Source organism: Cervus canadensis, chromosome 20 (genome assembly GCF_019320065.1).
Source record: "Cervus canadensis isolate Bull #8, Minnesota chromosome 20, ASM1932006v1, whole genome shotgun sequence".
Lineage (NCBI taxonomy): Eukaryota > Metazoa > Chordata > Mammalia > Artiodactyla > Cervidae > Cervus > Cervus canadensis.
The window spans coordinates 32,432,797-32,458,782 of NC_057405.1; the positions used below are offsets into that span (position 1 = coordinate 32,432,797).

The 25,986-nt window shown below is 35.7% G+C and overlaps 1 protein-coding gene and 1 non-coding gene across 9 annotated transcripts in view; both read left to right on the forward strand.

The window, feature by feature from the left end:
• Positions 1–25,986, forward strand: part of TTK (TTK protein kinase) — a 38,568-nt gene that overhangs the window by 7,944 nt on the left and 4,638 nt on the right. For 4 of the 8 annotated variants that reach the window (XM_043439420.1, XM_043439419.1, XM_043439417.1 and 1 more), the window contains exons 9-18: positions 609–696; positions 1,753–1,873; positions 4,889–5,037; positions 11,644–11,780; positions 13,128–13,254; positions 16,197–16,289; positions 20,420–20,577; positions 20,703–20,854; positions 22,308–22,432; positions 23,787–23,867. In XM_043439420.1, the coding sequence (XP_043295355.1) occupies positions 609–696; positions 1,753–1,873; positions 4,889–5,037; positions 11,644–11,780; positions 13,128–13,254; positions 16,197–16,289; positions 20,420–20,577; positions 20,703–20,854; positions 22,308–22,432; positions 23,787–23,867 (1,231 nt within the window). The remainder of the gene's footprint in view (positions 1–608; positions 697–1,752; positions 1,874–4,888; positions 5,038–11,643; positions 11,781–13,127; positions 13,255–16,196; positions 16,290–20,419; positions 20,578–20,702; positions 20,855–22,307; positions 22,433–23,786; positions 23,868–25,986) is intronic. The other 4 variants (XM_043439422.1, XM_043439424.1, XM_043439425.1 and 1 more) reach the window with 4 other exon arrangements.
• LOC122422944 lies at positions 20,896–21,018 on the forward strand. Its single transcript, XR_006264034.1, has one exon. It is a non-coding gene; the product is annotated as a small nucleolar RNA SNORA26 (small nucleolar RNA).

The following is a 25,986-nucleotide window of genomic DNA, read 5'->3' on the forward strand; positions in this document are numbered from 1 at the left end:
GGTTAAGCTCTAAAAGTCATATGAGGTGACTATTTTCTGGTTATCTTCATTTCAACTACTAGCTCAAGAATAAAGGAGACTTTCTCCACTCCAAAAAAATAAGAACAAAAACAGACCAGCCATTTTCTTGGTGCTTGTACTGATACACTGAGGTAGGCACTGTGGAGGCCCATGGGAGGGTCTACACCCTCGTTCTTACCCTTAAAGCTATTTACAGCCCGAAGTGTAGTTTAATCTACACATTGCTGTTTCCTTATTCTTTCCCACATTCATGCCTTGACTCCAGCTGTTACTTATTATGGAACAGGGGAGGCAGTCACCTGCTTACCACTCATCTCTGTTACTTTTGTCACTGCCCAGCACCTAATTTAGTCAGATTTGTATTGGAATCTTGTTATTGTTAAAAACACCTTTTCAAGGGATTTTTCCAGTTAACAGATGTACATATTTAAAAACCTAGCTTTAAAATGAAAAAGATAAAATGACTTTGCTAATTCTAAAAAATAATAATAATAATAATAAGTAAAATAAAATGAAAAAGATAATACCCTGAATACCCTGAAATGATTGATTTCAAATTAAACAATTCTTTTGTTTCATGGTAACAGACATATCTCTGGGTCAGAGTGCCGAGATACAATCACGCCTGGATCTAAATCAAGTGGAAATGATTCCAGCGAATTGAGACATTTAAAGGTTTTTCCATTTTTAAATCTTTATCTGGAGCAAGGGTTCCTGACCCAGGGTTCATGGAGCTTTTTCTGGGGAAGGGATCCATGGTTTATGTATCTCCCAGTGTTCTTGAAACCCCAGGAGAGGTCGAGCCACTAATGGGAAGTGACACAGAAGTCCTAAACTGTATCTCCTCAGTGGAAGTGGGAGGGCAAGGAACGACCATCTACTGTTGAAGTAGTGTTTATTATACAGTGTTTAAGCAGGTTAGTTGGCCTGGTTTTGGGAATAATGGGGCAAGCATTGTCCCGCAACTTTTGTTTCTTGATGTGTTGAATCATATGATCTGACAGAGGAAATTAGACAAAAATGAGAGGGTGTCTTTTTGGTGCGGCAGAGGTGAGGGCTTAGATAGTCAATTCTGACGTGCTGATAGGGCAGACACGTGAACGTCCAAGGCAGGAAGTAGCTTTAGTCCCTGACACACTGATTTTTAGGGGTTATACTGTTCTTGCTGAAGTTGAGTTAGACCCCTGGCATCATAATGTGGGTCTTTTCAGTTTTACATTCTTTGTAATTCCTCTCTCTCTTTCATGATGTATCCTTTTAAATAATGAGTTTATCTAATTTACAGCTATCTTAGGGAATAGCATATGGTTGTGTCAGGAGTTTACTTTTGGGATTTAGAATAAGTTCTGTCTTAGACTACTACAAATCTTAATTTTGACCAATGCTATTATTTTTGGTGATAACATAGTAACAAAATAGTGAAGCATGTTTTATGTTGAATTTAAGCTTTCTAACCTCTCTTTTTAAGTGAATATGTCTTATCGTTTGATAATATGTCTACTGAAAGCAAATTGGCCAAATCTATCATATGGCCATTCCCATTGCTCTAGTCAATAATTCAAGAAGTTATTTTTGCTGGAATTTTGTGAGTCTACATATAATTATGATAACTTTCCTAGCAATCTTTTCATATAGATGAGACTGTAGTATATTGAACACTAAAATTAGTACTACTTCTGTTTTTAAGACTTTGTCTTATATCAAATCGAAATAAAATCTTACTCTATGTAGTCTGTTCAAAATATTCGTTCCAAGGAACCTGTGATGTCAGATGAGAAGAGTTCTGAACTTATTACTGATTCAGTAACCCTGAAGAATAAAAGTGAATCAAGTTTTCTAACAAAATTAGAAGGTAAGAGTGACAAAATAGACTACCTCTTTAATTAAGAGAACCACTTTGTTACTTACGAAAGTTGACCAGCCCCCTAACAATTGCCATGGAAGAGTAGGTCCCTTTATCTTGTGTTTCAGTTAAATTGTATACAGTATATGAAAAGTATTAAATTCTATAGCAGAGGATTCACCTAAAAGGTGTGTAAGAGGAAAATAGAGGGAAAATTCAATGGCATTGAGTCAATTTTCTCAGTTGGCTTGAGAAATATTTGGGAAAGCACATGAAAGTGTATTTATATGATAATTCTGTTTCCCCTTTTGTCAGACATTTGCTTTTCCACTATATGTGTACTATGGTGAATATTCTAAGACCATATAAATGAATGAGACAGGTTTTAGCCCTGAGAGTCCCATGTCTCAGGAAACCCTGAAAACTGGGATGCCGTTATTTTGACTGGGACCATCAGCATTCCTTGATACCCACAGGGAATTGTTTCCAGGATCCCCCATGGATTCTCAGATCATAGAATGCTCAAGTCCTTTATATAAAATGATGTAGTATAGTTAGTTCTGTGGAACCTGTGGATATAAAGGGCCAGCTATAGATTCCTTTTCCTGATATTTGGGGGAAATGATTTTATATTTTCATGGCATCTATTACAAACTGATATGATTGAAAAAGCATCTTTACCAAAAATGCTTGTTTATAGTACTGATCTGGCACCTAATTTAATGCTAAGTGAATGCTTACTGAGTGCCCACACTATGTTAATGGTATTTTATTATGTAGTAAAATTTGCAGTCAGAAAACTACCCAAAGCATAAGAATACAACCCAGTGAAATATCACTTTTTTCACATGCATTTCTGTCAGGTATATTCAGGGTGGGGTGGTCAGGTACACAGGATGTGTATACAATCAGCTCATCGATAGTACCAAGCAGTTTTCCAAAGGGTTGTGTTTGACCAGCACTTATACTAGCTCTTACTCCATATTCTTCCCAATCATTTTATTGTTGGTTTTCAATGTTACACATTCTGATTCTGCTAAGTAATAGTTCATTGTGGTTTTAATTTGCATTTTCCTGTTGTCTAATTATGTTGAATGCCTCTTTGTGTTTATTGGCCATTTGGGTATCTTCTCAAGTGCTTGTTCAAGTATCCCCAATTTTTCTATTGAGTGTCCTTTTTTTTTCTCAATGATTTTTTGGTCTAGATACAGTTCCTTTGTTGGGTACATGTGTTACAAGTAACTTCTCCCATTATGTGGCGGAGATTTGATTAAATTTTAAATTATCATGCATTTTAATTTATCAGTCTTTTCCTTTGTGGTGGGTATTTTCTGTGTCTTTAAACAAATCTTCCTACTCCAAGATTATAAAGATATTTCCATATGTTTTAGAAGGTATCATTTTACCTTTCACATTTAGACCTATATTCTACTTGAATTTAATATTTATGTATGGTTAAGATGAAGTGTCAGGATTCATTTTTTTCTTCTCCATGTAGATATCTAGTAGACTCCAGCAGCATTTATTGAAAAGATGCTTTTTTCCCCTCAGTGAATTGTTATAAATTAGATGAGTCTGTTTGTGATGTCTGGCTTTTGGATACTTCTCTGTTCCATAGTCCATTTATGACTTTGTGCTAATTCTGTCTGAAGTCAGTCTTCATATCTGTCAGTGTAAATCTTCCAACTTGTTTCTCTGTTAGAGACTATTTTAGTTTTTCTAAGCCTTTTGAATTTCCATATAAATGTTAGAATCCATAAGTTTCCTTTTTCTGTTTTTTTTAAATGGTATTTTGTTTGAGTTCTAGTGGGACAAGTTGACATCTTAACAAATAAATTTTCTAGTCCACTAACCTGGCATACCCCTTCATTCATATAAGTAGTCTTTAAAACATTATTGAAAAGATTGTTTTCTGTGTAGAGATTTTGCATTTCTTTTGCTAGAGATATATCTAGATATTTGATATTTTTGATAATATAATGATGGGATCTTTAAAACAAAATTTATCCTTTGCTTCTTTGTTGCTAGTATATAAAACTACAACTGATTTTTAACTATTGTTCTCGTTTATAGAGATTGCTAAAATCACTGTTTACATCTAATATTTGCCTACGAATTCTTTCATGTTGTTTGAAAATAATATAACATTTTTTTTCTTCCATTCCTTTTACTTTAATTTCTTTGCTGTGTTGCACTTATAACCTCTAGAATAACAGTGAATAGAAAGATTGATAGGTGGCATTTTTGTTCATTCCTTAGAGAGACACTTTCACTGTTTTACCCTTGTATAATAACTGGCTTAGAGTCTTAAAGCTGTTCTTTATCATATATCAAAACAGATTGAGGTTAACAGTTCTTTTGTGACTGGGTGTTAAATTTTATGAGATACCTTTTCTGTGTTTATTGAGTCGGTCACGTACTTTTTTTTCTTTATTATTATGCCAAATTAACTTTCAGTGTTAGGCAAACTTTACATTTAGAAATAAATACAGCTTGGTCATAATTTATTGTACCTTTTGTATATCACTTGCAAATATTTTGTTTAGAATTTTTGTGTTTGTCATGATAGGGATAGAATAGTGACACTCATAAAATAGTCAATATTGTTGAGTTTCTTTTGTTCAGAGACCCTTAAGATAGTAAATTACAGGCTAGTTTAAGGTAAAATTTTTATTAAAACTAGGTCTATGAAAAATGGTGAACTGGCTTTTATTAATGAGACTTTATGATATATGTTTTTGGACTTTTGCATATTTCTTTCTTTGTTTTCTGGTAAAAAACAGAAGTATTTAAACTGAGAATAGTCTCTGATAAAGCTCTAGATAACAACCTAGGAAAATGGCTGTTGCAGCTTTGTAAAATTGACTTGCTAAAAGCAAATTGTCAGTAGCTGGTTAAAGCTTTTAATTTCTGTTTTTAAGAGCAAAATGCGAATACAGTTTGTAACATGTTCTGTTGTTTAGGTTTAATTTTGTTATTATCCAGTATTCTTGCCATTAATGACAACAATAAATGCAATTGCAGAAACTAAAGAACATCAAGAACTAAAGGTTCCAGAAAGTGATCTGAAACAATGGCAATCAAAGAGAAGGTCTGAGTGTGCAAACCAGAATCCTGCTGCATCTTCCAGTCAGTGGCAGATTCCAGAGGTAATCCCCAAAGTTGACACAGAGGTAACTTGCTTTTCCACATCAAGTTTTTCATAATGTGATGATCATGCTAAATGTTTTCTTCTTGTATTAATTTCTTTAGTGGAGTAGTTTTCTTTTTGCTCAAAAGTGTGTGTGTGTGTTTTAAATTTACAAAAGAATGATCTAAACAATCATAGGTTTAGTTTAGTAACAGTATGTATCAAGCTGAATTCTTTTTCTGCTTTCAGTAGTATTTCTAGATTGCTGGTAGACTGGTGCAGAGGTCAGCAAACTACAGCCTAGGAGCCAAATCTCGTTCCCAACCTGAATGTAAACAACACTTTTTGGGAACAGAGCCATGTCCATTTATTTACTTACTGTCTTTGCCTATTTTTGAACTATAAGAGCAGAACTAAGTAATTGCAACAGAAACCTCGTGGATAAAATAGAAAAATACAGACTAGATAATGTGAATTCATAACAAGTTGAATGATCATTCCCCTTGGCTGGGGTCTATTTCAGAAGAAAGGATCTGTTAGAGAGATACATCTGAATATAGTTCTTGGGCATACTCTCCTTAACAATTAATTTTCAATTGTAGTCTCACTCAGCAGTTCTCAAATATTTCAGTTTTGGGATCCTCTCTTATATTCTTAATTATTGAAGCCCATAGAGAACTTTGGTTTATGTAGGCTATGTTGATCTCTATTTGCTATATTAGAAAGTAAAACCAATAAATTTTTAAAGTATTGGCTACTTTATTAAAAATATCAATAATAAGCATATTACATGTAAATAATACTTTTATGAAAAAAGTGTTTTGTTTTATTGAGGTATAATTGATATATAACATATTTGTTTTAGGTGTATGACATAATGATTCGATGTTTGTATATACAGTTGACCCTTGCACGACATGGGTTTGAACTGTGTGGGTCTACTTATATATGGATTTTTTTTCAGTACATATGTATTATGGTACTACATGATTTTCTGTTGGTTGACTCTGAGGATGTAGAGCAGTGGATACAGAGCTCCAGCTGTAAAATTATATGTGGATTTTTGACTTTGTGGGTAGTCAGTGCCCCTAACCTCTGAGCTGTTCAAGAATCAACTCTATTGCTAAATAATCACCATATTAAGTCTAGTTAGCATTCATCACCATACCTAATTACACATTTTTTCTTCTGATGAGAATTTTTAAGATCTACTCACTTAGCAACTTGCAAGTGTGCAATATAGTATTATTAATTATAGTCACCACATTGTGCATTACGTCCCAATGATTGATTTATTTTGTAACTGGAAGCTTGTACCTTTGATCCTCTTCACCCATCTCCACTCCTGCCACCTACACCCCTTGGCAAGCCCCAAACTATCCGTGAGCTTGGTCTTTTGCTTTTTTTCCCCTCTAGATTTTACATATAAGTGATACAATGCAGTAGTTGTCTTTCTCTGGCTATTTCACTTAGTGTGATGTCCTCAAGATCCATCTGTGTTGTCACAGATGGCAAGATTTCATACCTTTTATGGCTGAATAATAGTCCATTGTATATATGTACCACATTTTCTTTATCCCTTCAGCCATCAGTGAATATTTAGATTGTTTCTGTTTCTTGGCTATCATAAATACTGCTGCTATGAACACAAGAATACAGACATCTTTTCAAGTTAGTGTTTTCCTTTTCTTTGGATAAATACCTAGAAGTAGAATTGCTAGGTCATATGGCAGTTCTGTTTTTAATTTTTTGAGGATCTTCCGTACTATTTTGCACAGTGGCTGCACTAATATACATTTTCACCAACCCTGCACAAGACTTCCATTTTCTCCACATCCTTGGCAACACTTGTTATTTCTTATGGTTATGATAATAGACATTCTGACGGGTATGAGGTGATCCATCATTGTGGTTTTGATTTACATTTCCCTGATGATTGGTGATGTTGAACTTCTTTTCATATCCATTGGATATTTATTTATATGTCATCTATGGAGAAATATCTAGTCAGGTCTTTTGTCCATTTTTAAGTTGGTTATTTGATTTTTGGTATTGAGTTAAAGTTCCTTGTGTATTTTGGATATTAATCTCTTAATGGATATGTGGTTTACAAATATTTTCTCCCATTTCATAGATTGTCTCTTTTATTTCGTTGATGGTTTCCTTTGCTATGCAGCTTTCTAGTTTGATGTAGTTGTATTTGTTTATCTTTGCTTTTGTCTTTACATTTGGTGTCTGATCCAAAAATTCATTGCCAAGACCCATGTTAAGGAGCTTACCACCCGAGTTTTCTTCTAGAAGGTTTATGTTTTAAGGTCTTACATTCAAGTCTTTAATTCATTTTGAGTTAATTTTTGTGTGTAGTGTGAGAAAGTAGTCCAGTTTCATTGTTTTCCGAGTGGCTGTCCAGTTTTCTGAAGACCATTGATCTATGTCTGTTTCTTGCAAATATCATATTGTCTTGAATACTGTAGCTTTGTAATATGGTTTGAAATTAGGGAGTGTGGTGCCTCCAGCTTTGTTCTTCTTTCTCAAGATTGCTTTGGGTATTCCAAACTTTTGTGATTCTATACAAATTTTAAGATTGTTCTATTTCTGTGAAAAATGCCATAGGAATTTTGATAGGAATTGCATTATATCTATAGATTGCTTTGGGTAATGTGGTTATTTTAACAATATTCTTCCAATCAGTGAGCACAAAATATCTTTCCATTTACTTGTGTCTTCTTCAGTTTAAGAAGAAGACATCAGTGTCTTACAGTTTTCAGTATACTAGTGTTTCACTTACTTGGTTAAATTTATTCCTAGGTAGTTTATTATTTTTGATGTGATTGTTTTCTTAATTTCCCTTTCTGATAGTTTGTTATCAATGTATAGAAATGTAACAGGTTTTTGTATATTGATTTTGTTTCCTGCAACTTTACTGAATTTGTTAATTTTTTCTAACAGGTTTTTTTTGTGTGTGTGTGTGTGTGATCTTTAGGGATTTCTACATATAATATGTTATCTGCAAATAGTGACAGTTTTACTCTTTCCTTTTCAATTCTGATACCTTTTATTTCAGCTTCTTGTCTACTTGCTGTGGCTAGAATTTCCAATACCATTTTAAGTAACAGTGGCAGGAGTAGGCATTCTTGTCTTGTTCCTGATTTCAGAGGAAAAATTTTCATCTTTTCACCATTGAGTATGATGTCAGCTGTGTGCTTGTCATACGTGGCTTTGTTATGTTGAGATGTGTTTCTTCTGAAAAATAAGTATTTTTCAAAACAAACTAATTACAGTGAGGGGTGTGACATTTGTTTTACAGTCTTTACAATTTTTTTAAATGGTTGGCATTAGAGGGCTAGATTTCTTATATCTGCTTTTGCATCCAGTCTGTTTCACTAATCACGTGCCTTGGGAAAACTTTAGTTTATATTCATGAAAGAATGAAAGTGAAAAAGGCAAATAATGTCTTAGTATGATTATGAAAATAGTTTTAACCTCTCAGACTCCCTGCAAGTATCCTGGGGAAACCCCCGAACTTTCTGCTATTTCTGGGTCGCTGGTTGAGAACTGTTTATCTAAGTAATGGAGTGGGTAACAAATGTTAAATGAGAAGAATCCTGACAGGTTGAATTATGGACAGTCAGCATCTCCTGTATTTTTCTTTTTAAAAGTTATAAGCTAATAGAATGGTGAAAGGACTTAAAACAATTTATTTGTCATTAGGGAGATTCAGACTAAAACCACAATGAGGTTTGTGGTTTGAAATGTGCCATTTCACCCACAAGATGGCTGTAGTTAAAAAGAGACAGTAATAAGTGTTGGTGAAAACGTGGATAAATTAGAACCCTCATACATTGTTGCTGAGTAGCTAAACTGGTACAGTCTCTTGAAAAATGGTATGGCAGTTCCTCAGAAGGTGTAGCAAACAGTTACTATATAATTCAACAATTCTATTCCTAGGTATATACTCAAGAAAATATGTATCTGCAAAAAAGCTTGTATGTGAATGTTCATAGCAGCATTAATCATAATTGTTAAAAAATAGAAGTAACCCAAATAGCCATCAACTGGTGAGTGAGTAAACAAAATGTGGTATTCTGATTTTATTTCATTTTATTATGCAACAGTAAAAAACTAGTGAACTTTGGGAAGGTCATGTATACACTGCTATATGTAAAATGGATAACCAACAAAGACCTATTGTATGGCACATAGAACTCTGCTCAACATTATGTGTCATCCTGGATGGAATGGGGGTTTGGGGGAGAACGGATACATGTATGTATATGACTGAGTCCCTTCGCTGTTCATCTGAAACTACCACAACATTGCTAATCAGCTATACCCCAATGCAAAATGTTTTTGGTTTTAAAAGAAAAAAATGTTTAAAAAAGTAGTGAAGTGTTGATAAATGCTACTGCATGGTAAGTAATAAAAACCTGTCACAAAAGGCCATATATTTTGTGATCTCTTTTATAAGAAATGCCTGGAATCAGCAAATCCACAGAGACAAAAATTAGACAGATGGTTGCCAGAGTCCAGTAATAGTAGAGATTGGGGGTGATGGCTAATGCAGAGTTTCTTCTTAGAATAATGAAAATGTTCTGTAATTAAATCGTGGTGATGATTGCATACTCATGAATATATTAAAAACCACAGAATAGTACACTTAGGTGAAAAAAGACTAGGCAGTTTTTTGTAAAGAATCCGCCTGCAATGCAGGAGGCCCCGGTTCAATTCCTGGGTCGGGAAGATCCCCTGGAGAAGAGATAGGCTACCCACTCCAGTATTCTTGGGCTTCCCTGGTGGCTCAGCTGACAAAGAATCTGCCTACAATGCGGGAGACCTGGGTTCGATCCCTGGGTTGGGAAGATCCCCTGGAGAAGGAAATGGTTACCCACACCAGTATTCTGGCCTGGAGAATTTGATGGACTATATAGTCCATGGGGTCCCATAGCTGGACACAACTGAGCCACTTTCACTTTGCTTCACTTACTTTATAGCTATAAGCTCCCCCTAGCTATGTCCAGAGCATTTCTTTTCTTGTAAAAACCCAGTCCTTTTCTTTTGGGGGCATGTGCTGCATGCAAGATTTTAATTCCCTGACCTGGGATCAAGCCTGTGCCCCATGCAGTGGAAGCGTGGAGTCTTAGCCACTGGGCCACTGGGGAAGTCCCAAAACCCTACCCTTCTGAGGTGCCTACTTTTGGGATGTGCTATCCTGCAGTTGCTTGTTGCCATCATCTCTGAACATCCCCGTGACTCCCCATCATTCTCTGAAAATATTAGGCTCTGGATCACTTCTTTCAACTTCAGCCCAACAACTGTCATCATTTTTTGTTAGCTTCTGTACCCCTATGTATCACTAGTCCTATACCTGGCCTCCAAATTCATAACTTCTTCTTCTTTCATGCCTACTTTCTTAATTTCACCTCAGCTACCCATTCCTGTGTCCTCAATTCCGAGCTCCAAAATTCTCAAATGCAAACATCTAAATCTATGGTCTATGAGTATAACCTTTCCACTTTCCTTACTAAATACTCTTGCTACCACAGTTTCTCAATACCGTTCTGGCTACTCATCCAAATGTGTGTGTGTGTGTGTGTGTGTGTGTGTGTGTGTGTATATACATATATGTATACACACATGTATATACACATATATACATGTATATATATAAGGAAATCTTAAATGGAAAATTTATCTGGGAAAAGAGGTATAGTGGCCAAATACACAAAAGACTGAAAAGTAGAAAATAGTTTAGATTTATCCATTGTGGATCTCCAGAGTATAATGTGGACCCAGTGGGTTGAAATTATAGAAGCTAATTTAATCTAGATATCAGTTAATACTTACTAATAACTAAAGCTCTCCTCAAATTAGAGGTAGTGAATGATCAGTTACTAATAGTGTTCAAGCAAAATGTGATTTGCAGGAGTTGGCAAGATTTTCTGTAAGACCTTTGTGAGGCAGATGGTCACTGTTTTATCTTTTGAACTCTGCCATTATTACATGAAAACAACCACAGACATATAGACAAATGGTCTTTGCTGTGTTCCAATAAAACTTTATTTACAAAAACAAACAACAGACCAGATTCGACCTACAGGTTGTACTTTGCCAGTCTCTGCTGTAGAGGAAGTTCATTCATCATTGCTTTGGAATTTGTATGAGATAAATTCTGTAAGCTGTATGTCTTTTACAAGGGAGAAGAACACTAGATAGGTATTTGCCATTTCAAACGTTGCTAAATAATTAATACTTGATCATTTTCCCTTCGAATGTAAAGGTAAGGGATGATTCTATTTGTAAAGACTAGTTTTCTGAAGCACAGAATACTTATTAATATCTAGATTATACAAGTCCAATTCTAGTGACAGTAGCCCTAAAGAGAAAGGATATTTAGATCCTGTTTTGTTCAACACTGCTGTGTGCCTTCCATCTAATTGCAATCTCTTTGAGGAAAGTATAACAAGCTTCAAAATTTAGAGTAAAAGAGCTTTAACTAAAAAGTTATTGAAAGCCTATAATACATACATCTACTTATTATAGCATGTTTTCATATTTCATATTTTCTTTTAGAAATTTAATATTTGTGAAATTGTTGAACAGGTGACTAATTAAAAAACCCAAAATCATGATGTTTTTTATTTTGGTCTAGCAGAAACACACCACTTTTGAGCAACCTGCCTTTTTGGTTTCCAAGCAGTCACCACCAATATCAACACCTAAATGGATTGACCCAAAATCTATTTGTAAGACACCCAGCAACAGTGCCTTGGATGATTACATGAGCTGGTAATTCCTTTTGGTTCTTAGCTTGGTACAACATGTGCTTTGGGGCAAACAGATATGGAGGTGAATTCTGCTCTCTTACCTGAAAGACTTTCTAAATTCGTGTTATTTTTCTCAGCATCAGTTTTTTCATCTGTAAAGGAAGGGAAGGTAGCAACAATATATTTTTAAGGATTGTTATGAAAGTCTCTGTCATTATAATCTGTACCTACTCTATGTATATGCTTTTTATACCTATAGGTCTATAGGCAGTACCTTTAAATACTTTAAGTATGCAAAACTTCTTGTTAATCAAGCACTGCCACTTGTATATCTCTGTAATTGAGAGACTTTAAAGATTAGCATTCTTACAGTAAATAAAGGGTGGATGCATATTATAGCAAAGGAGGTAATAATTAGAGTGTGAGAGAGGTTGGTGGCATAACTCACATAGTTCTGGGCTTGTTCAAGATCTGAGTCGCTGCCAGTGAGGAATGAGTGAAGAAGCTGATCAGTGCTGATTGACAGAAAACATAAGGGATGTTGAAAAGCAAATCAATGGCATTTCTAAGAAAGGAAAGAGGGGATATGGCATGTGATATCCTTTAAGTAGTGGCTATATTTTTAACATAGTTTTAATGTCTTAGAGGCTAACTGAAGCTCATGTCTTTTGCTTTTCATTTTCACAATGTGATCTTGAATCCTAATAAGAACTGGCCTTGGAGTTTTATAACCGATTCTATTAAATAAGTAAGCTATTTAATACAATTTTGCTATTTATTGCCTCATTTTATTACACTTAGAATACTTTAAAGAATGACCGCTAACTAAAATAGGATATGGTTATTTCTTATGAAGTTATTTATTTTCAACAAATATTTGTAGAATTCCTTTGTGTCAAGCACTATTCTTGGTGTTGAAGATACAATAGTGAAAATAAGAGAAGCAAAGCACAAACGTGAGCTGAACAGCTTTGTGTTCAAAGGTCAGACTCTCATGTAATTGGCTTTCAGATATTTCTAGTAGGTTGTCATAGAACATTATTGTTAAAAAACACTCAAAATCTATGATAGACTGAGCTTTGTCTTGGCTAACTTTTATAAAATAACTCTTAACTGTATTTTTTAATGACATTATTTTTATTTTAATAAGGACTTCTCGTCTGGGGACAAAAATTACTTTCAGAAATAATTCCCCCAAAGTGAAATTTCTGGTGATGGTGAATCTAAAGTAAATATTTCAGATGTATTAGGAAAACTGACTTGGGTTCTATTTGATATAACACATTTATATTCACCACACAAAATCTGAGTCAGAATCTTGTATTTAAAGCTTTAATGTTTTAAATTTTAAAAAATATATCTTTCCCAGTTTTAGAACTCCAGTGGTAAAGAATGACTTTCCACCTGCTTGTCAGTTGTCAACACCATATAGCCAGCTTGCCTATTTTCAGCAGCAACAGCAGCAAATACCTGTTACTCCACTTCAGAATTTACAGGTTTGATAAGCTTTATTTATGATGGTACATGATACGGTATGATCAAAGATTTTATTTTTGCAGGATTTATTTTTTAAGAACAGTGTTAAAAACTTATTCAATCTTAGTCCCATTAGGCCAAACTCTTTTCTGATATTCTCATAAGGGTGCCTCGTGACTTTGATAGGGTAGTTACTGAAGAAACTAATGAAGTATTTTTCATTAACTTGCCCAAAGTATCTAGTCTGAATAGCTAGATAAAATTTCTTTTGTAATCTAGGTTATTTTTCATTCCACTTAACTATTTAAACCAATTGTTAGTGGGCAGCTTCATTTTATCAGCTGATTAATATACAAGTATATATACTAATATATATACAAGTAATATATAAGTTTTTAAGAATATCAGAATAGCAATATGAGATGCTACTAGAATATATTATAAAAAAACCTTTTTTTGCTGGTGAGGCGATTATATTGCCTCAAAACTTTTTTTGCTGGTAAGGCGATTGTATTGCCATCCAGGAAGATAATTATTTAGATACTCTGTTCAATACTAAGATTAATTTTTAATAACTATCTGCTTCTCAGAAGCAGAGAAGCAGCTTAATATTGGTAGAAAGTATAGGCTTTGGTGAGAGTTTGCCTGGCCATGACTTGGCCTCACTACTTACCAACTATGTGACCTTATTGCAAGTTAATTAAATTCTCTACTTCCTCATCTGTAGAATAGGGATAATAAAGCTCTCTACACCATAGGATGACTGTGAAGTTTAACTTAGTTAATATATATGTAACTCTTACAACAGAAACTGGTGCTTGGTAAAGAATAAAAGTTGGTAGCAATTGTTTAAGAAAAACAGCAAAAAAAAAAAAAGTAATGAACTAAACAAATCAAGAGATTAAAAAGTTAGCTGACAGAAAATAAAAGGTAACCAGAGGCTATAGGAAGAGGAATGGAGGGTTATCTCTGAGGGGTGTAGGGTTTCGGTATGAGATGAGGAGAGGCCTGGAGACGAATGGTGGTAACGCTGGCACAGCACTGTGAGTGTACTCAGTGCCACTGGGTGGGACACTTAAAAACGGTTAAGATGGTACATGTTATGGCATGTAAATTTTACCACAATTTATAAAGGCAATGGAACAAGCAGTTTAGCTGACAGTAGGTTATACTAAAAGATATAATAGTGTTTTGAGGGTTGACTCAACAGTATAATAAACTACAAAAAAGAGAAAGAAAGATAGCCTGGTTTGCCCATCATGTTAATTCAAAGAAAATTCATTGAGGAGTTGCTTATGTCAGGCCTTGTTTGAGCTGAACTCTGAAAGGCAAGCCAGACGTGACCAAGTGAGGGAACGAGGATCCTTCTAGAGGAGCCTGGTGTCAGGAGGAAACCTAAAGAGGCCAGAGTGTGACTATAGTTCACCAAGGGGCAGGGCGATCCTCAGGGTTCTGCTGGACTCTTTAGGTTTCGCTCCGAGGGAATTAGGAAGCTGTGGAACAAGCTGGAGTAGGGGAGTGAAGCAATCTTACTTGTATTTTGAAGAAATCTACTCTGGTCATGGGTGAGGAGGGTGTACTGAGCGGGTTACAGGATGTCCTGTTCAGTGTAGGACACTGAACTTCACACTGGTGTTGAATCAGACATAGATCAGAGTTACTGTATTCTAAAAACAGTCAGCAGCTAGGAGGAAAGGATATGGGACTGCTTCCTTTGCTCTCAGAAATTTTTGTAGGAGAGGAAGCCCCAGAAGGAAGAGTGGGGAACGGCAGTAAAGGGCAACTCAGTGAAAAATAAGGTGTCCATATGTCAAAGCCTAACAATTTCTGACAGAAAACATACTTCATGGCCCAACAGCGTCTTTTTAACCCTAAAAGTGAAAGAAGTTACAGTCCTTATCTTTTATATCAGGGCTTCCCTGATGGCTCAGCAGGTAAAGAATCTGCCTGCAACGCAGGAGACACAGGAGACCCGGGTTCAATCCCTGGGTTGGGAAGCTCCCCTGGAGGAGGAAATGGCAACCCATTCCAGTATTCTGCCTGAGAAATCCCATGGACAGAGGAGCCTGGTGGGCTACAGTCCAGAGGTTGCAAAGGGTCGGATATGACTGAGCACACGCACTGGATACCAGTTACGCTATGTAGGAGAGCACCCGAGAAAGAGTCTACCATTTGGGATCTAAAGCATGACTTAGTTGAACTGAGGTTTATTTAGACATTGTTTCAACTTGGTTAGTCAGCTGACCGGGTGGTCTCTGTGTCCAGCTTCCTGCTCAGCTCAGAGTAAGTCCTCATGCTGTCCATCTATTCAGAGCATTTATAGGTCCACAGAGGGCTCTCATGTCAGGGAAGGGAAGGCATGCAAGTTGAATATGGTACATCAATTGAGAGTTTGCTGAGGAAGATGCTCAAGTTCAAACTAAGCAATTCATTGAATATTATCCAGCATAAAGGGGACATTGCTGAAATCTGCCTTTGTCTGATTGACTCTGGAACACTTAGCACCTTAGCATGCTGCTTCCTTTATAATGTTAGGCTAAATGAGAAAAAAGAATATGATAAAGTTGTGTGTTTGTTTATGTATGTATGTATGTATGTAAGTTAAGAGGTTTGTGTAAGAAAGAATAGATGAGAAAGATGAAAAGTGACTGCTTGTGAATTTGTCTGTTGGACATTAAGTGGGTTTTTTTCCCCTTTAAATTTTCTGTTTATGTATGTCAAGTTGAGATAAATTAGACGAGGAGACTTTGAACTATTGCCTATATATTAATTTAATAAATTTATTTCTTTGACTAAAGTATGTAAATTGCTTCTGTAAAATATTGAAATGTTGTGACATATCTGATTGCTTGAGATTTCAGATAACTTCAAAATTGGAAATGTTTCACTGTATTAAATGCAAGTTAGTTTCTCAGGCATGTTCTATGAATGTTTGAAGCTTTATCTTATTTTAATTATTTAGATTTCAGCATCCTCTTCAACAAATGAATGCATTTCAGTTAAAGGAAAAATATATTCCATACTGAAGCAGATAGGAAGTGGAGGTTCAAGTAAGGTAAGTTTCTTAAATTTTTAAGAAATGAATAAAAATATTTTAAACTTTCTTCTGTTTGTGTACCTTTTGGGGCCTTTTTTCTTATTTTCTAGGGGCCCATATTTCCCTTGAGCCAAAAAATCCTTATTCCTTTCTCCCATCCCCTCCCCTTAACACATGGCATATTTCTTTCAATCTCAATTCCCTGCTCTTCCCCTCCAGTGGCCTATGATTCCGTATTTCTTCTCTAAATAACATTAACATTGACTGGGGGATGGCAAACGACAGCTTTGTGACGTCCCCAAAGAATCTTTCTGAAAGTGAGGCCGATGGTGATTAAGTAGTTAGTGTGCTGAGTATGATTAAGCAAGGTTTCTGATTAATGGGTCTTGTTCAGTAAATGGCAGCTTCTTTCTTCCAATCACTGGACCAAACACCCTGGGTCATCACTGACTCTGCTTACATCACATTCATCCAGCTGATCAACAGGTTCCACCTCAAAGTCTGTCCAGAATCTGACTCTTCTTCATCACCTCCACTGTTGTCCCTTTGGCCAAAGTAGCTTCATCTTTTCACCTGAATTTTTAAAATCGCCTCCTAACTTGTCTCAAGGACTCTTGCTCTCCTTGTCTACTTTAGCATAAGGGTAGTTTCCTCCAGATACCCTCACATCTTTGCTCAGGTATCTTCTAGATCAGGCCTTCCTTGACTACATTCTAAAACCATCGCTCTTGCCTTCCAGTCCCCAGCACACTATATTCTCTCCTGCTGTATTTTTCTCCTTAGCTCATCTAATATGCTCTGTAAGTTACTTACTTGGTTTTGTTTTTTGTGTCCCCTTCCGCTTGAATGTGAGTTCCATCAACGTAGGGATGTTTGCTCCATTATCTAGAACGGTGCCTGGAACAGAACAGTGACTGAGTTGTTTGTTAAATGAATAAGCTGACCCTCCTCAGCTGTTTCGCTGCTTTAAGTTGTTATGGATGATATATGCAATAAACCATATTGGGTTCATTTTAATCTTAACAGTGTTTTAAACATTGTTTTCCTTGGAAGATAATAATGATGTAAGTTTACTTAAGGGCCAAACGATAAAGTTATGACCAGCCTGTATTTTCTTAGTGCAATTAAATTAATTATTATGATGGCCTTGCCAAATTCAGCATGCCTCAGGGAAAAGGGTAACATGCTTTATGAACCTAACATTGTTCATGCTCTGTCTGCTGGAGTTTAGACAGTGACCAACTTAGACTGTATTAAGAACATTTTAGAAGATTCATGGGGCTAGTAGAAACGGTCAAGACATTGACCTTTCTAGTTCTTTCATTAACTTTGCATGAAACTGAAAAATTATAACTCTGACACTGTCTCTAACTGGAAGTAAATGTTCCCTAATCCTTTTCATCAGTTATTGCCAGAGCAGGGACATTAGGGGAGGACAAGCACATACATGGAAAAAGCTGATTTAGAAGTTGCACTTGCTCAAAAATTTTGAGATCTTTGTTTTAATATCCTGCAGATCTTTTTTTCTGATATACCTGACAACGGTAATATGTTTTGAAATGTCCACTTTATTCTGTCCTAATTGCCTCTAATAATGGTAGCTAATGTTTGCTACACACAAACATGTCATCTCAGCATCCTTCCAGCCCTGTGCAGAAGGTGCTCCTAACATTCTAATTGTATTGAAACAGAATAGTAGATACACTAAATTCTCTGAGAGGTGTAAGGCTGTTTGGTGGTGTTTAGTTGCTAAGTTGTGTCTGACTTTTGGACCTCATGGACTTTAGCCCCGCAGGCTCCTCTATCCATGGGATTTCCCAGGCCAGAATATTGGAGTGGGTTGCCATTTCCTTCTTCAGGGGCTCTTCCCAGCTCAGGGATCGAACCTGCTTTTCCTGCATTAGCAGGCAGATTCTTTACAACTGAGCTACCAGGGAAGCCCATAAGGCTGTTTACCTCATGCCAAATAGCTTTGTGCTGTTTTAAAATTGCTTTTCTTTCCTTCCTTGCTGTTGTCTGCTGCCTCTTGCCCTATCACTGTTTTATGTTCCTCCCCCTCTAATTTGCTTTCTGTGCAAGTAAACCAACAATACTTTGTTTGAGTTTTGTATTTAAAGTACAGGTTATTGGCTGTAGCCGACAACTTGATAGACTCTGCTTTCAGTGCAGTTTCAATACATGAATCTCATTTACTCTTGGGCTCTTTTCTTATTTCTTGCCACTATTTGCTGGATCAGTTCAGATCGGTTCAGTTCAGTTCAGTCGCTCAGTTGTGTCCAACTCTTTGCAACCCCATGGACTGCAGCACGCCAGGCCTCCCTGTCCATCACCAACTCCCAGAGTTTACGCAAACTCATGTCCATTGAGTCAGTGATGCCATCCAACCATCTCATCCTCCGTCATCCCCTTCTCCTCCTGCCCCCAATCCCTCCCAGCATCAGGGTCTTTTCCAGTGAGTCAGTTCTTCGCATGAGGTGGCCAAAGTATTGGAGTTTCAGCTTCAGCATCAGTCCTTCCAATGAACACCCAGGACTGATCTCCTTTAGGATGGACTGGTTGGATCTCCTTGCAGTCCAAGGGACTCTCAAAAGTCTTCTCCAACACCACAGTTCAAAAGCATCAATTCTTTGGCACTCAGTTTTCTTTATAGTTCAATTCTCACATCTATACATGACCACTGGAAAAACCATAGCTTTGACTAGATGGACCTTTGTTGGCAAAGTAATGTCTCTGCTTTTTAATATGCTGTCTAGGTTGGTCATAAGTTTTCTTCCAAGCAAGCATCTTTTAATTTCATGGCTGCAGTCACCATCTGCAGTGATTTTGGAGCCCCCCAAAATAGTCTGTCACTGTTTCAATTGTTTCCTCATCTATTTGCCATGAAGTGATGGGACCAGATGCCATGAGCTTAGTTTTCTGAATGTTGAGCTTTAAGCCATTTTTTTCACTCTCCTCTTTCACTTTCAGCAAGAGGCTCTTTAGTTCTTCTTTGCTTTCTGCCATTAGGGTGGTGTCATTTGCATATCGGGAGATGGAAATGGCAACCCACTCCAGTATTCTTGCCTAGAGAATCCCGTGGACAGAGGAGCCTGGTGGGCTGCTGTCCATGGGGTCGCACAGAGTTGGACACGGCTGAAGCGACTTAGCAGCAGCAGCATCTGCATATCTGAGGTTATTGATATTTCTCCCGGCAATCTTGATTCCAGCTTGTGCTTCATCCATCCAAGAATTTCTCATGATGTACTCTGCATATAAGTTAAATAAGCAGGGTGACAATATATAGCCTTGATGTACTCCTTTCCTGATTAGGAACCAATCTTTTGTTCCATGTCTGGTTCTAACTTGTGGTTAGTCAAGATTAAACAGCTTTTGAATAAATGATGTTTTCTTTAATGTTAAAAGAGATAAGTTAATATTTATTGCTTACACTGGTATTCTGTATCTGAATTTATACATTTTAGAAGCCCCATCCCAGTTGCACATTGCTGAAAGTTAGACACATTACCAGTGTTTTTCCAAATGTATTAATATTGTCTCCCTTATCAGCATTGATTAGAAATCGACTGTCACTAGCCAGAGTGGTTTGGCCTGCAGCTCACCATGCGTATAGCAGCATTTTGTTCTTGTCAACTTGATTTTGAAAATTGAAACTCAGTCTACTTTTCACAACCAAATACACTGATAGCTTACAATTAGCACTTATTTTTAAATATTGTCTACCACATGGATGAAATTGTCAACTTCAGTCATAGTGGAATCAACACCATCTGTGAAATGAATTAATTTTTATTTCCTTATTCAGCCCTTAGTGTTCCTTGGCATTTTTTAATGTCTTTTTCTTCAGATTATTTCCCTGGTTATGACATCTAACACAGTGTTATGAATGCATATGAAATTTAAACTACCTTATATGTTGATAGATGTTTTATTAAATTTGTGCATTGGAGTAATTGAATAACCATTGTCATAGGTAGTTGAGAATGTACTGTTACGCTCCTAACATTTTTTTTTCCCTTTTATACTCAAAATAAGGCCAAATATTTTAAATTATTCACATCAATAATCCTTAAGTGTCTGTCTAATGTAGAAGTATTGTGACAATATATAAATAGTGTATTCTAAACTTTTTCCTTTGTTTTGCTATATAGGTATTTCAGGTGTTGAATGAAAAGAAACAAATACATGCTATAAAGTATGTGAACTTAGAAGAAGCAGATAGCCAAACAGTTGATAGTTACCGGAATGAAATTGCTTATCTGAATAAACTACAACAACATAGTGATAAGATCATCCGACTTTATGATTAGTAAGAATTTTTCAGTTTAAAAGAAAACTTTTTTTTTTTTGCTTTAATTTTTATGATAAACACTTAAATCTTGGTAGTATAACCTAACCATTTATTGTTTTGTTTTCGTTTATTTTTAATGGCAGTGAAATCACAGATCAGTACATCTACATGGTAATGGAGTGCGGAAATATTGATCTGAATACTTGGCTTAAAAAGAAAAAATCCATCAGTCCATGGGAACGGAAGAGTTACTGGAAAAATATGTTGGAGGCAGTTTACACAATTCATCAACACGGTATTTTAAAATCTCTTCACAAAAAAAAAAAATAAAATAAAATCTCCTTTTAAGGCTGACACAGTGCCTTAAGAGGCTAACACAGAAGGGTAAAGGAAGTCTCCAAAAAACCCAGAGAAGAGATTTTTAGAACTCCTCTCTGGATCCTGTCTGGAGTCACAACTGAACCGGAAGATTTTAAGTCTTAGCACTTACTAGTATGTGTATAGTTAATACCAGAGTCATTAAATTTAAACTTGAAAAAAAAAATAAATAAAATAAAATCTCTTCACATATAATGTTAAAATATTCATTAGCAGTGCCAGCTTAGAGAAACACACTTATAATTTTAAGGTATTGGTTATTGGCAGCTTTAGGCTAAATAAACTAAATATTTGGCAGTTTAATAAAGATGAAGCGACAAAATCATTTCTTTAAAATACTGTTAACAAAAGAATATAGGGCATGAACTCAAATCCCCACATTCATGAAGCACCCATAACACAAAATGTTTCATTATCAGTAATAACATAGTCCATAGTCCTGGGTCTCCAAATATTTGAATTACAGCAGATCTGAGACTAAGGTTCAGGCACCCTAAAAATCTTAGATGTTTATTTTACTCATTCTACTTGTTTTGTATTATGCACCTTGTGTGAGAGTTTTTTTTTTTTTAACTACTAGCTCTATATTCTGGGTTGGCTTTTTACTTGGACTTGGTTCTATTTTGTTTGTTTTGCTTTTTTGTTTTATTTAAAATTCTTTAATTCTATCATGGCCTTATATACTGTACAGAGCAGTTGTCTCTTGTTTTTGCATCCCAGCCTCTACCCGCGACCCCTAATCCATTTCTCCTTCCTCATAGAATCCTGAATTTCCTTCCAACTTTTCAACAGTTTAGACTTGGTTCTTTTTAGTGCTTCTTTGCCTTTTCCTTGTTTTAAATAATTGATAATGTAGGTAATTGTAAATTATCTCCTTATGTCTCTCTTCCTATAAGTTAGAAGGTAATTCACCAGTGATCAAGATCAGGCTTAGGGGCGGGTATGTGAGGGGCATTGGAGTCCTACCACATGGCAGCGTAGCTTACAGTGCTGTCTTGTGGTCAGAGAAGCACAGTGGTAGTTAAGAGCATAAACTCTGAGGTCAGACTGCCTGGTTCTACTTATGACCCTGTTCCTTAGGCTGTGTAGCCTTGAACAGATTGCTTAAACTCTGCCTTAGCTTCTGCAACTAAAAATGGGGATGATAATAGTACTTGCCTCAGCATTGGTATAAGGGTTGAATGGTTCAATACAAGCTGCAAACTTAAAATAGTGCCTAGCACGTAGCAATTTTCTATATGTACACAGAGTATATTAAAAATGAATATTTAATTTGACTAAAGGAATCAACTCATGAGTAGACTGTGCAATTTCTTTGTACTTAGAATGCTTGACATTGTCTGATGTTATACTGGATTTTTATTTTGAAGGTATTGTTCACAGTGATCTGAAACCTGCTAACTTTCTGATAGTTGATGGAATGCTAAAGCTAATCGATTTTGGAATTGCAAACCAAATGCAACCAGATACAACAAGTATTGTTAAAGACTCCCAGGTAATGAATGGCTGGTTACTACACAGTAGAGTTCAATTCCTTTTCATCTTTGAAGTATTAGTTTGCTAATGAGGATTTTATTTTTCCCTACTTCATTTTTCAAAGGATTTGAAACCTTTTTTTATAAGAATAGATATTATAACCATAAAAAAATAAATCAGTCACACAATTAATACAATTTAGTATAGAAAGTCAAGACCCAATAGACATGTATCCAGCAATTTTGAATGATTTTCATATAGCTGAGGTAGAGAAGCAGTAATACCTGCCTTGAAATCATTTTGGTTATTATCTAAAATTCACCTAAAACTTTGTCTCAAGTTTCCTGGTAGCAGCCAAAGAGAATTGCAGTTTTATGTTTTTCATTGTCCTTTAAGAGATAAGATTATTTCATTCTTCCAGAGAAGTAAAGCTTTCGCTATCATTTATATTTGAGAAAAATTCTTAAGTGAGCCTTCATATTGGAAACAACATGACAAATATTGTACTTAACCACATTTTTATAATAAGATATGCAACAGCAATCTTAATAAACTTGTTCCCATAAAAACCAAGGTGATAACAATCAAAGAACGACTAAAAATAATCCTGCTTAGAGCCAGGACAGTGTGCTCCATGTATGCAGATCTCTGATGTGGATCTGCCTTAATCCTAGGAATAAAACTGGATTTTTTTTTTTTTTTTAGGAGTAGCTGGGCAGCATGCCCTTCAAACAGTTCTGTTTGACACTCACTTCTTTTTATATAAAAAATACAGCTGAACATTTAGTTGTAAATCAGTTTGACGATAACTTCTATGGCAAGGCTCTAAAGTATAGGCATTCTATATTTGAAAGCAGAATTATTTTAGAATAAAACAAATGCAGTGTAAGGTTGGCATAATCCTGCTGCGGAAACTCTTGCATGATGTAGACACCCATCCTGTCTCTATTTGGACGTGGGTCCGGGGAACACTTAGAGACAAACTAGATTTTTCGTTGATTGGTTAGTTTATATTGAAAAGTGTTCCGGGTCTATTCCAGCACAGAAATGAGTGACTGATCAATTCCTTCAAAGTTTATGGCCATTAATAAATTTCATCCTGTGAAATGTTATGGTCCCTGCCCACCATAATCATAGAAATAGCTCAGCATTCTGAAAGGAGGCAATTTTTTTATTATGAATCTAATTTATTTTGCTGGAAATGTGAAGAAATTTGTTTTAATGTTTTTGTCAGTTATTTGAGTTTCACAAATATATTGTTGAAATCTGTAATTATTCAAGTTGTCAAGAATTTGGCATTCATGTTTTTAAAAATCTCAAGCAGACTGAAGTATTTTCATTGATTTCTGTGTTTTCTGTGATTTGGCAAGTAGGTTGGGACAGTTAATTATATGCCACCAGAAGCAATCAAAGATATGTCTACTTCAAGAGAAAATGGGAAGTCCAAATCGAAGGTACTTTAAGATTATTTATATCCCATTTATTTGGCACAAACAGGAAATGGGCTAGTCTCTGACCAAATTAACAGATAACTGAAAATTTATTTCTTTAAGTTCTAAAATTAGGCCATTATAGAGACCTTGCCTCATTAAGCAGACTGTCCTGGGATTCAATTTTACCCTTCTTTATTGATTTGAGATTGCTCTTTTAATATTGTGCTTTTAATGTGGTAATGCCTTACAGTGTGCTCCTATAAGAAATGCACATTGGATATGTTTTTAGTTTTAAAAATAAGACTAAATTAACTCTGATATGGACATCTTAATTAACACTGAACTGATAACCTTAGAAGTCTTTTTTGTTTGTTTCCTCTCTGACACTTAACGTTTTATTTCTTACCGTTTCTTCATTTGTAAATTTTACATTTCCAAGTACAGCTCTAGCAAGGAATTTTTCCAGGCACTTTCTCACTTCCCTTATTTCACTGCCTCTCTGAGCGCTCATGTCAGTCTCACTGACATGAGACTGAGTCGGCTTTGCCTGCCGAGGTGCCTCTGGCTCCAGACCCATCCTCCTTCCTCTGCAGCCGGGCAGTCTGATGGACACCAGCATGCATCGCTGTGTGGTCCCTGTGTTCAAGTGACACACCTGCCTCGCTGTCAGCTGTCTTTGTGACTCGACCATGTCTGTCAGTTTCTTTGTCTGTCAGTTAGGCTTATGAATAGTACCTATTTTAAAAGTAATTGAGGATTAAATGAGAAGGAATATAAAGCATTTAGTACATTGTTCAGCTGAAAACAGTTGCTTAATAAATATGCTTTCACTTGCTAAATTATATTTTCCTCCCTAGAAAATTGTGACTTCTAAATATCTTTCCAAATAACTGACATATAATTATGCCTAACAGTTTCTTTTATAAAAATTCTTCTTAAATCTCTTTAGCTTCTCCTTTTCTTTTAACACTTAGGCTTGTCTGTTCTTTTTTCTTGATTAGATTTGCCATGGTTTTGTTAATCTTCAAGAGTCAGGTCTTGGGGAGAGGTGGGAGGGAAGCCCTAGAAGGAGAGCATGTGTGTGTAGTTATAGCCGATTCACGTTGTTGTACAGAAAAACCTAACACAGTATTGTAAAGTAATTATCTTCCAATTAAAAATAAATTAAAAAAATAAAGAACCAGGTCTAGATTTCACTTACTATATTTTCATTTGCTCTCTAATTAATTTCTGCTCTTATCTTTGTCATTTGTATTCCCTTTAGGTTTTTTTCCCCTTGCTTCCACATTTAAATAATTACTATTTTAATTTTAGTAGCCTTCCGTATAAAGTTGTACTCAAGTAAAACTTTGAGTTTTACTGTTGCTGCGCCTTATAAGTTTTACTGTAGTGTTTCTTATTTTCATTTAATTCACTTAATTTCCAAAATTCCTGATTTCAGTTTTAAAATTTTTATGTTTTCTTTTCTTTAAAATAAAATTGGATTTGAGCTGCATGTAATGTTCAGATCTTTTTCAGTTGTCAACTCAGTACTTTAATATGTAATATTGGGAAATATCAATTCCATTGCATCACCTGCTCTGCAGTGGCCTTAGGGATTCTGCATAGAAGATAATTTTATTCCAATATGTAAGCTCACCATTGCTGTAGAAGAGCTCAAGGCCCCTTCCAGACTAGCTCTGTTCAGGAACTGCTTTCCAATGAGCAGCTAATGACCACTTGGAGCTTCTGTTCTGAGGTCTGTCAGGCACACTGATTACTTCTCTCTGCGTCAAATGCCTCTACCATGCAGGACCTGTGGCTGTTGGTGGTTTGTCTCCATTCATATTCAGGTTTTACTGTAAATATTTTCCTTATGTTTATGTTTGCTACCAGGCAGCTCTGTCTAACTTATCTGGGGATTTGGAGAGTTTGAAAAACTATGCTGCCATAACACTGCCATTTTCCCAGAATCTGAAATTCTTTTTAATCTATGATTTAGGTTTAGAAATGGACTTAAATTTCCAAGTGATTAAATTGGAGGAAAAGCTTATTTATTATTATTATTATTCATTTGCAGTTTTCTTTGTGTTCAGATAACAGGATCTATTTTCTCTCTCATGTTCTGAAGGGCATGTTAAAATCTGTCCCCACTTCAAAG